The following is an 11,780-nucleotide window of genomic DNA, read 5'->3' as shown; positions in this document are numbered from 1 at the left end:
GCTTTAATATCTCCTGCCACTTTTGGAGCAGACATGTCAACATCACCTTTCAGTTTTGGACCTTTCAGATTGAAGTCAATGTCTGGCATTGAAATATTTGGGCCAGAGATCGATGGCATCTTGAATTTGGGGCCCTTGATTTTTCCCTCAGGTCCTTCAATGTCAATCTCTGGAGCTTTGATGTCCACATCTGGTGCCTTAATGTCAATATCGGCTTTAGGGATTTTCACATCAACATCTGGACCCTCTAGTTTTGGACCCTTCATTCCAAATGATGGCATTTTGAACTTTGGCATCTTAAAACCACCCTCAGGTCCTTCAATTTCTGGGCCTTCAATTTCCACTTTTGGTGCTTTAATATCTCCTTTCACTTTTGGAGCAGACATGTCAACATCACCTTTCAGTTTTGGACCTTTCAAGTTGAAGTCAACATCTGGCATAGATATATTTGGGCCAGAGATCGATGGCATCTTGAATTTGGGGCCCTTGATTTTTCCCTCAGGTCCTTCAATGTCAACCTCTGGAGCTTTGATGTCCACATCTGGTGCCTTAATGTCAATATCGGCTTTAGGGATTTTCACATCAACATCTGGACCCTCTAGTTTTGGACCCTTCATTCCAAATGATGGCATTTTGAACTTTGGCATCTTAAAACCACCCTCAGGTCCTTCAATTTCTGGGCCTTCAATTTCCACTTTTGGTGCTTTAATATCTCCTTTCACTTTTGGAGCAGACATGTCAACATCACCTTTCAGTTTTGGACCTTTCAAGTTGAAGTCAACATCTGGCATAGATATATTTGGGCCAGAGATCGATGGCATCTTGAATTTGGGGCCCTTGATTTTTCCTTCAGGTCCTTCAATATCAACCTCTGGAGCTTTGATGTCCACATCTGGTGCCTTAATGTCAATATCAGGTTTAGGGAATTTCACATCAACATCTGGACCCTCCAATTTTGGACCCTTCATTCCGAATGATGGCATTTTAATCTTAGGCATCTTAAAACCACCCTCAGGTCCTTCAAATTCTGGGCCTTCAATTTCCACTTTTGGTGTTTTAATATCTCCTTTCACTTTTGGAGCAGACATGTCAACATCACCTTTCAGTTTTGGACCTTTCAAGTTGAAGTCAACATCTGGCATAGATATATTTGGGCCAGAGATCGATGGCATCTTGAATTTGGGACCCTTGATTTTTCCCTCAGGTCCTTCAATGTCAACCTCTGGAGCTTTGATGTCCACATCTGGTGCCTTAATGTCAATATCGGCTTTAGGGATTTTCATATCAACATCTGGACCCTCTAGTTTTGGACCCTTCATTCCAAATGATGGCATTTTGAACTTTGGCATCTTAAAACCACCCTCAGGTCCTTCAATTTCTGGGCCTTCAATTTCCACTTTTGGTGCTTTAATATCTCCTTTCACTTTTGGAGCAGACATGTCAACATCACCTTTAAGTTTTGGACCTTTCAAGTTGAAGTCAACATCTGGCATAGAGATATTTGGGCCAGAGATCGATGGCATCTTGAATTTGGGGCCCTTGATTTTTCCCTCAGGTCCTTCAATGTCAACCTCTGGAGCTTTGATGTCCACATCTGGTGCCTTAATGTCAATATCGGCTTTAGGGATTTTCACATCAACATCTGGACCCTCCAATTTTGGACCCTTCATTCCGAATGATGGCATTTTGATCTTAGGCATCTTAAAACCACCCTCAGGTCCTTCAAATTCTGGGCCTTCAATTTCCACTTTTGGTGTTTTAATATCTCCTTTCACTTTTGGAGCAGACATGTCAACATCACCTTTCAGTTTTGGACCTTTCAAGTTGAAGTCAACATCTGGCATAGATATATTTGGGCCAGAGATCGATGGCATCTTGAATTTGGGGCCCTTGATTTTTCCCTCAGGTCCTTCAATGTCAACCTCTGGAGCTTTGATGTCCACATCTGGTGCCTTAATGTCAATATCGGCTTTAGGGATTTTCACATCAACATCTGGACCCTCTAGTTTTGGACCCTTCATTCCAAATGATGGCATTTTGAACTTTGGCATCTTAAAACCACCCTCAGGTCCTTCAATTTCTGGGCCTTCAATTTCCACTTTTGGTGCTTTAATATCTCCTTTCACTTTTGGAGCAGACATGTCAACATCACCTTTCAGTTTTGGACCTTTCAAGTTGAAGTCAACATCTGGCATAGAGATATTTGGGCCAGAGATCGATGGCATCTTGAATTTGGGGCCCTTGATTTTTCCCTCAGGTCCTTCAATGTCAACCTCTGGAGCTTTGATGTCCACATCTGGTGCCTTAAAGTCAATATCGGCTTTAGGGATTTTCACATCAACATCTGGACCCTCCAATTTTGGACCCTTCATTCCGAATGATGGCATTTTGATCTTAGGCATCTTAAAACCACCCTCAGGTCCTTCAAATTCTGGGCCTTCAATTTCCACTTTTGGTGTTTTAATATCACTTTTCAGTTTTGGACCTTTCAGATTGAAGTCAATGTCTGGCATAGAAACATTTGGGCCAGAGATCGATGGCATCTTGAATTTGGGGCCCTTGATTTTTCCCTCAGGTCCTTCAATGTCAACCTCTGGAGCTTTGATGTCCACATTTGGTGCCTTAATGTCAATATCGGCTTTAGGAATTTTCACATCAACATCTGGACCCTCTAGTTTTGGACCCTTCATTCCAAATGATGGCATTTTGAACTTTGGCATCTTAAAACCACCCTCAGGTCCTTCAATTTCTGGGCCTTCAATTTCCACTTTTGGTGCTTTAATATCTCCTTTCACTTTTGGAGCAGACATGTCAACATCACCTTTCAGTTTTGGACCTTTCAAGTTGAAGTCAACATCTGGCATAGATATATTTGGGCCAGAGATCGATGGCATCTTGAATTTGGGGCCCTTGATTTTTCCCTCAGGTCCTTCAATGTCAACCTCTGGAGCTTTGATGTCCACATCTGGTGCTTTAATGTCAATATCAGGTTTAGGGATTTTCACATCAACATCTGGACCCTCCAATTTTGGACCCTTCATTCCGAATGATGGCATTTTGATCTTAGGCATCTTAAAACCACCCTCAGGTCCTTCCAATTCTGGGCCTTCAATTTCCACTTTTGGTGCTTTAATATCTCCTGCCACTTTTGGAGCAGACATGTCAACATCACCTTTCAGTTTTGGACCTTTCAGATTGAAGTCAATGTCTGGCATAGAAACATTTGGGCCAGAGATCGATGGCATCTTGAATTTGGGGCCCTTGATTTTTCCCTCAGGTCCTTCAATGTCAACCTCTGGAGCTTTGATGTCCACATTTGGTGCCTTAATGTCAATATCGGCTTTAGGAATTTTCACATCAACATCTGGACCCTCTAGTTTTGGACCCTTCATTCCAAATGATGGCATTTTGAACTTTGGCATCTTAAAACCACCCTCAGGTCCTTCAATTTCTGGGCCTTCAATTTCCACTTTTGGTGCTTTAATATCTCCTTTCACTTTTGGAGCAGACATGTCAACATCACCTTTCAGTTTTGGACCTTTCAAGTTGAAGTCAACATCTGGCATAGATATATTTGGGCCAGAGATCGATGGCATCTTGAATTTGGGGCCCTTGATTTTTCCCTCAGGTCCTTCAATGTCAACCTCTGGAGCTTTGATGTCCACATCTGGTGCTTTAATGTCAATATCAGGTTTAGGGATTTTCACATCAACATCTGGACCCTCCAATTTTGGACCCTTCATTCCGAATGATGGCATTTTGATCTTAGGCATCTTAAAACCACCCTCAGGACCTTCCAATTCTGGGCCTTCAATTTCCACTTTTGGTGCTTTAATATCTCCTGCCACTTTTGGAGCAGACATGTCAACATCACCTTTCAGTTTTGGACCTTTCAGATTGAAGTCAATGTCTGGCATAGAAACATTTGGGCCAGAGATCGATGGCATCTTGAATTTGGGGCCCTTGATTTTTCCCTCAGGTCCTTCAATGTCAACCTCTGGAGCTTTGATGTCCACATCTGGTGCCTTAATGTCAATATCGGCTTTAGGAATTTTCACATCAACATCTGGACCCTCTAGTTTTGGACCCTTCATTCCAAATGATGGCATTTTGAACTTTGGCATCTTAAAACCACCCTCAGGTCCTTCAATTTCTGGGCCTTCAATTTCCACTTTTGGTGCTTTAATATCTCCTTTCACTTTTGGAGCAGACATGTCAACATCACCTTTCAGTTTTGGACCTTTCAAGTTGAAGTCAACATCTGGCATAGATATATTTGGGCCAGAGATCGATGGCATCTTGAATTTGGGGCCCTTGATTTTTCCCTCAGGTCCTTCAATGTCAACCTCTGGAGCTTTGATGTCCACATCTGGTGCATTAATGTCAATATCGGCTTTAGGGATTTTCACATCAACATCTGGACCCTCTAGTTTTGGACCCTTCATTCCAAATGTTGGCATTTTGAACTTTGGCATCTTAAAACCACCCTCAGGTCCTTCAATTTCTGGGCCTTCAATTTCCACTTTTGGTGCTTTAATATCTCCTTTCACTTTTGGAGCAGACATGTCAACATCACCTTTCAGTTTTGGACCTTTCAAGTTGAAGTCAACATCTGGCATAGATATATTTGGGCCAGAGATCGATGGCATCTTGAATTTGGGGCCCTTGATTTTTCCCTCAGGTCCTTCAATGTCAACCTCTGGAGCTTTGATGTCCACATCTGGTGCCTTAATGTCAATATCGGCTTTAGGGATTTTCACATCAACATCTGGACCCTCCAGTTTTGGACCCTTCATTCCGAATGATGGCATTTTGATCTTTGGCATCTTAAAACCACCCTCAGGTCCTTCAATTTCAGGGCCTTCAATTTCCACTTTTGGTGCTTTAATATCTCCTGCCACTTTGGGAATGGACACGTCAACATCACCTTTCAGTTTTGGACCTTTCAGATTGAAGTCAATGTCTGGCATAGAAATATTTGGGCCAGAGATTGATGGCATCTTGAATTTGGAGCCTTTGATTTTTCCTTCAGGTCTTTCAATGTCAAACTCTGGAGCTTTGATGTCCACATCTGGTGCCTTAATGTCAATATCGGCTTTAGGGATTTTCACATCAACATCTGGACCCTCCAGTTTTGGACCCTTCATTCCGAATGATGGCATTTTGATCTTTGGCATCTTAAAACCACCCTCAGGTCCTTCAATTTCTGGGCCTTCAATTTCCACTTTTGGTGCTTTAATATCTCCTTCCACTTTGGGAATGGACACGTCAACATCACCTTTCAGTTTTGGACCTTTCAGATTGAAGTCAACATCTGGCATAGAAATCTTTGGAGCAGAGATCGACGGCATCTTGAATTTGGGGCCCTTGATTTTTCCCTCAGGTCCTTCAAGGTCTACCTCCAGAGCTTTGATGTCCACATCTGGTGCCTTAATATCAATATCGGCTTTAGGGATTTTCAAATCAACATCTGGACCCTCCAATTTTGGACCCTTCATTCCGAATGATGGCATTTTGATCTTTGGCATCTTAAAACCACCCTCAGGTCCTTCAATGTCTGGGCCTTCAATTTCCACTTTTGGTGCTTTAATATCTCCTTTCACTTTTGGAGCAGACATGTCAACATCACCTTTCAGTTTTGGACCTTTCAAGTTGAAGTCAACATCTGGCATAGATATATTTGGGCCAGAGATCGATGGCATCTTGAATTTGGGGACCTTGATTTTTCCCTCAGGTCCTTCAATATCAACCTCTGGAGCTTTGATGTCCACATCTGGTGCCTTAATGTCAATATCGGCTTTAGGGATTTTCACATCAACATCTGGACCCTCCAGTTTTGGACCCTTCATTCCGAATGATGGCATTTTGATCTTTGGCATCTTAAAACCACCCTCAGGTCCTTCAATTTCTGGGCCTTCAATTTCCACTTTTGGTGCTTTAATATCTCCTTCCACTTTGGGAATGGACACGTCAACATCACCTTTCAGTTTTGGACCTTTCAGATTGAAGTCAACATCTGGCATAGAAATCTTTGGAGCAGAGATCGACGGCATCTTGAATTTGGGGCCCTTGATTTTTCCCTCAGGTCCTTCAAGGTCTACCTCCAGAGCTTTGATGTCCACATCTGGTGCCTTAATATCAATATCGGCTTTAGGGATTTTCACATCAACATCTGGACCCTCCAATTTTGGACCCTTCATTCCGAATGATGGCATTTTGATCTTTGGCATCTTAAAACCACCCTCAGGTCCTTCAATTTCTGGGCCTTCAATTTCCACTTTTGGTGCTTTAATATCTCCTGCCACTTTTGGAGCAGACATGTCAACATCACCTTTCAGTTTTGGACCTTTCAAGTTGAAGTCAACATCTGGCATAGATATATTTGGGCCAGAGATCGATGGCATCTTGAATTTGGGGCCCTTGATTTTTCCCTCAGGTCCTTCAATATCAACCTCTGGAGCTTTGATGTCTACATCTGGTGCCTTAATGTCAATATTAGGTTTAGGGATTTTCACATCAACATCTGGACCCTCCAGTTTTGGACCCTTCATTCCGAATGATGGCATTTTAATCTTTGGCATCTTAAAACCACCCTCAGGTCCTTCAATTTCAGGGCCTTCAATTTCAACTTTTGGTGTTTTAATATCACCTTCCACTTTGGGAATGGACATGTCAACATCACCTTTCAGTTTTGGACCTTTCAGATTAAAGTCCACATCTGGCATAGAAATCTTTGGACCAGAGACAGATGGAATCTTGAATTTGGGGCCCTTGATTTTTCCCTCAGGTCCTTCAAGGTCCACCTCTGGAGCTTTGATGTCCACATCTGGTGCCTTAATGTCAATATCAGTTTTAGGGATTTTTACATCAACATCTGGACCCTCCAGTTTTGGACCCTTCATTCCGAATGAAGGCATTTTGATCTTTGGCATCTTAAAACCACCCTCAGGTCCTTCAATTTCTGGGCCTTCAATTTCCACTTTTGGTGCTTTAATATCTCCTTCCACTTTGGGAACGGAAATGTCAACATCACCTTTCAGTTTTGGACCTTTCAGATTGAAGTCAACATCTGGCATAGAAATCTTTGGAGCAGAGATCGACGGCATCTTGAATTTGGGGCCCTTGATTTTTCCCTCAGGTCCTTCAATGTCAACCTCTGGAGCTTTGATGTCCACATTTGGTGCCTTAATGTCAATATCGCCTTTAGGGATTTTCACATCAACATCTGGACCCTCCAGTTTTGGACCCTTCATTCCGAATGATGGCATTTTGATCTTTGGCATCTTAAAACCACCCTCAGGTCCTTCAATTTCTGGGCCTTCAATTTCCACTTTTCGTGCTTTAATATCTCCTTCCACTTTGGGAACAGACACGTCAACATCACCTTTCAGTTTTGGACCTTTCAGATTGAAGTCAACATCTGGCATAGAAATTTTTGGACCAGAGACAGATGGAATCTTGAATTTGGGGCCCTTGATTTTTCCCTCAGGTCCTTCAAGGTCCACCTCTGGGGCTTTGATGTCCACATCTGGTGCCTTAATGTCAATATCAGTTTTAGGGATTTTCACATCAACATCTGGACCCTCCAGTTTTGGACCCTTCATTCCAAATGTTGGCATTTTGATCTTTGGCATCTTAAAACCACCCTCAGGTCCTTCAATATCTGGGCCTTCAATTTCCACTTTTGGTGCTTTAATATCTCCTTCCACTTTGGGCACAGACACGTCAACATCACCTTTAAGTTTTGGACCTTTCAGATTGAAGTCAACATCTGGCATAGAAATCTTTGGACCAGAGACTGATGGTATCTTGACTTTGGGGCCCTTGATTTTTCCCTCAGGTCCTTCAATGTCAACCTCTGGAGCTTTGATGTCCACATTTGGTGCATTAATGTCAATATCAGTTTTAGGGATTTTCACATCAACATCTGGACCCTCCAGTTTTGGACCCTTCATTCCAAATGTTGGCATTTTGATCTTTGGCATCTTAAAACCACCCTCAGGTCCTTTAATTTCTGGGCCTTCAATTTCCACTTTTGGTGCTTTAATATCTCCTTCCACTTTGGGCACAGACACGTCAACATCACCTTTAAGTTTTGGACCTTTCAGATTGAAGTCAACATCTGGCATAGAAATCTTTGGACCAGAGACTGATGGTATCTTGACTTTGGGGCCCTTGATTTTTCCCTCAGGTCCTTCAATGTCAACCTCTGGAGCTTTGATGTCCACATTTGGTGCCTTAATGTCAATATTGCCTTTAGGGATTTTCACATCAACATCTGGACCCTCCAGTTTTGGACCCTTCATTCCAAATGTTGGCATTTTGATCTTTGGCATCTTAAAACCACCCTCAGGTCCTTCAATTTCTGGGCCTTCAATTTCCACTTTTTGTGCTTTAATATCTCCTTCCACTTTGGGAACGGACACGTCAACATCACCTTTCAGTTTTGGACCTTTCAGATTGAAGTCGACATCTGGCATAGAAATCTTTGGACCAGAGACAGATGGTATCTTGAATTTGGGGCCCTTGATTTTTCCCTCAGGTCCTTCAATGTCAACCTCTGGAGCTTTGATGTCCACATTTGGTGCCTTAATGTCAATATCAGTTTTAGAGATTTTCACATCAACATCTGGACCCTCCAGTTTTGGACCCTTCATTCCAAATGTTGGCATTTTGATCTTTGGCATCTTAAAACCACCCTCAGGTCCTTCAATTTCTGGGCCTTCAATTTCCACTTTTGGTGCTTTAATATCTCCTTCCACTTTGGGCACAGACACGTCAACATCACCTTTAAGTTTTGGACCTTTCAGATTGAAGTCAACATCTGGCATAGAAATCTTTGGACCAGAGACTGATGGTATCTTGACTTTGGGGCCCTTGATTTTTCCCTCAGGTCCTTCAATGTCAACCTCTGGAGCTTTGATGTCCACATTTGGTGCCTTAATGTCAATATCGCCTTTAGGGATTTTCACATCAACATCTGGACCCTCCAGTTTTGGAACCTTCATTCCAAATGTTGGCATTTTGATCTTTGGCATCTTAAAACCACCGTCAGGTCCTTCAATTTCTGGGCCTTCAATTTCCACTTTTGGTGCTTTAATGTCTCCTTCCACTTTGGGCACAGACACGTCAACATCACCTTTAAGTTTTGGACCTTTAAGATTGAAGTCAACATCTGGCATAGAAATCTTTGGACCAGAGACTGATGGTATCTTGACTTTGGGGCCCTTGATTTTTCCCTCAGGTCCTTCAATGTCAACCTCTGGAGCTTTGATGTCCACATTTGGTGCCTTAATGTCAATATCGCCTTTAGGGATTTTCACATCAAGATCTGGACCCTCCAGTTTTGGACCCTTCATTCCAAATGTTGGCATTTTGATCTTTGGCATCTTAAAACCACCCTCAGGTCCTTCAATTTCTGGGCCTTCAATTTCCACTTTTGGTGCTTTAATATCTCCTTCCACTTTGGGAACAGACACGTCAACATCACCTTTCAGTTTTGGACCTTTCAGACTGAAGTCGACATCTGGCATAGAAATATTTGGACCAGAGACTGATGGTATCTTGAATTTGGGGCCCTTGATTTTTCCCTCAGGTCCTTCAATGTCAACCTCTGGAGCTTTGATGTCCACATTTGGTGCCTTAATGTCAATATCAGTTTTAGAGATTTTCACATCTACATCTGGACCTTCCAGTTTTGTACCCTTCATTCCGAATGATGGCATTTTGATCTTTGGTATCTTAAATCCATCCTCAGATACTTCCATTTCTGGGCCTTTAATTTCAACTTTTGGTGCTTTAATATCTCCTTCCACTTTTGGAAAGGACACGTCAACATCGCCTTTCAGTTTAGGACCTTTCAGATTTAAGTCAACGTCTGGCATAGAAATTTTTGGACCAGAGATCGACGGCATTGTGAATTTGGGGCCCTTGATTTTTCCCTCAGGTCCTCCAATATCAACCTCAGAAGCTTTGATGTCAACATCTGGTGCATTCAATGTTGACCCTTTTACATTTAAGTTCTCGTCAGACACTGCAATCCTAGAACCGGAGACTGGTGGTATCTTGATTTCGGGATATCTGACTCTTACTTCAGATTTCTCAACATTAAACTCTGGACTCTTGATTTCCACATCTGGTGCTTTAATCTCCATTTTGGCTTTAGCAAGATTTACATCATTCATTTTTTGTCCTTTGAGATTTAAATCTATATCTGGCATAGAAATTTGACCAGTGATTGATGGCGCATCAAATTTGACATCTTTGACTGTAGGCTCATGTCCTTTGAAGTGAAGCTCTAGACCCCTGACATCCATATCTGGTTGTGTGATTTTTACATCAGCTTTGGGTAGACATACTACTGTATCAGGTTCCTGAACCCTAGCTGACATTTCTTGATTCCCAGTTATGCTGAAACCTCTCTGACTAATATCTTTAAGATTTTGATTGTTAAAATTCTCTTCCACATTTTGAACTTCCTTGGGCCTTTGCACATCTATGGTAACTTTAGACAATTTGGTTTTATCAGCAGACCCATCCTTACGCACTTCAGATAAAGATTCCCTGCCAATACTGCCCCCTGTATCTCCACTAATGGAAAAACCTGAAACACGAGTATTCAGAACAGGGCCCTTTACTGTAGGAACCTCAGTTCCTCCCATCATACTTGAAGCTTTAAAACCAGTTTCCAATGGAGAAGAAATATTTCTCATGTCTTTGTCTAACCCCATGGTTACTCTGCCAGAGAGATCACTACTACCTGCAGAAGCTTCAGTCCTTCCAAAATGTTCTATCCCCTTCTGTCCTCTACCACCTGACAGTCCAGTGTCTGACACATTAATTATAATCTCTTTACCACTACCATCTAATTCACTTGTTGCTTTTCCAGATTCTGTGCTAGAGTGCTTCACAGTGGAGCCAGTGACATGGGGACCGCTAAGAGTTATGTCCCCCATTTGTATACCTCCATGTGCACCACTAACAAGGCTACTATGTGGTAATCTAATTTGAGTAGAATCCCCCTCCGACTGCTCATGCTGCAAGACCTGAAATTTGAACTCAGGGCTTGAGTGATCAATCTGCTGACTAGTCTCCCCAGGCACGTCTACAGTGTAGGTAGTTATTCGACGAGTGATTGTAGTAATGGTGCAACCATCACTGCTTGTGCTGCTGTGACGTTCTGTGCGCACATCAACACCCTCAGCAAGATCCTCTGACTTTAGCCTAGGTTTAATCTTCTTAGTGTAGATTCTCTTGTAGTCTTCGTCATCCCCACTCTACAGGAAATAGAATATTACAAATAATAACATGTCATTTCTGTTTAAAAAAAAAAATATGTAAGAGAGATATGTGTAAAATATTTCAGTTAAATGTAGTTTGTTAAATACTGAAGTACTGATCATACTAACATCTACAATTTACGAGGCCACCTTACCAGAAGAATGTCTGAACTAGAACCTCCTAACCCTCCACGTCCTTCCCGTGACAATGTCCCCATTGGAGAACGGCAAGGCGACCTGTCTCCAGACTTATTTTGTAATTTTAGTCCAACCTTATGTCGATTTAGAGTCTTTAATAATTCAGCCGTTTCTTCTGAGCTCATGTTATCAAAGTAAATGGTGGCCCCCACAATTTGGTCACCTGTGACAAAAAAAAAAAAACAGTATATGGTAAATTCAAACTAAATGAATTACAATAGATAAATTATATCTGGAAGACCTACATGATCATTAGTTCATTAAAAAATCTTTTAAAAACACCAAAATGGTGTGAGAAATGTT

General features: G+C 42.0%; 1 protein-coding gene across 1 annotated transcript in view; it reads right to left on the bottom strand.

Annotated features, from left to right (window-relative positions):
- Positions 1-11,780, bottom strand: part of ahnak (AHNAK nucleoprotein) — a 31,284-nt gene that overhangs the window by 8,134 nt on the left and 11,370 nt on the right. The window contains exons 5-10 of the mRNA XM_052574702.1: positions 11,435-11,640; positions 6,288-11,276; positions 5,540-6,179; positions 4,511-5,407; positions 1,392-4,354; positions 3-1,256 (exon numbers count right to left, since the gene is read on the bottom strand). Coding sequence (XP_052430662.1) covers positions 3-1,256; positions 1,392-4,354; positions 4,511-5,407; positions 5,540-6,179; positions 6,288-11,276; positions 11,435-11,640 — 10,949 coding nt within the window. The remainder of the gene's footprint in view (positions 1-2; positions 1,257-1,391; positions 4,355-4,510; positions 5,408-5,539; positions 6,180-6,287; positions 11,277-11,434; positions 11,641-11,780) is intronic.

Source organism: Carassius gibelio, chromosome B14, assembly GCF_023724105.1.
Source record: "Carassius gibelio isolate Cgi1373 ecotype wild population from Czech Republic chromosome B14, carGib1.2-hapl.c, whole genome shotgun sequence".
Classification (NCBI taxonomy): Eukaryota; Metazoa; Chordata; class Actinopteri; order Cypriniformes; family Cyprinidae; genus Carassius; species Carassius gibelio.
The sequence above is the reverse complement of the archived record's forward strand: the minus strand, read 5'-3'. Positions and strand labels throughout refer to the sequence as shown.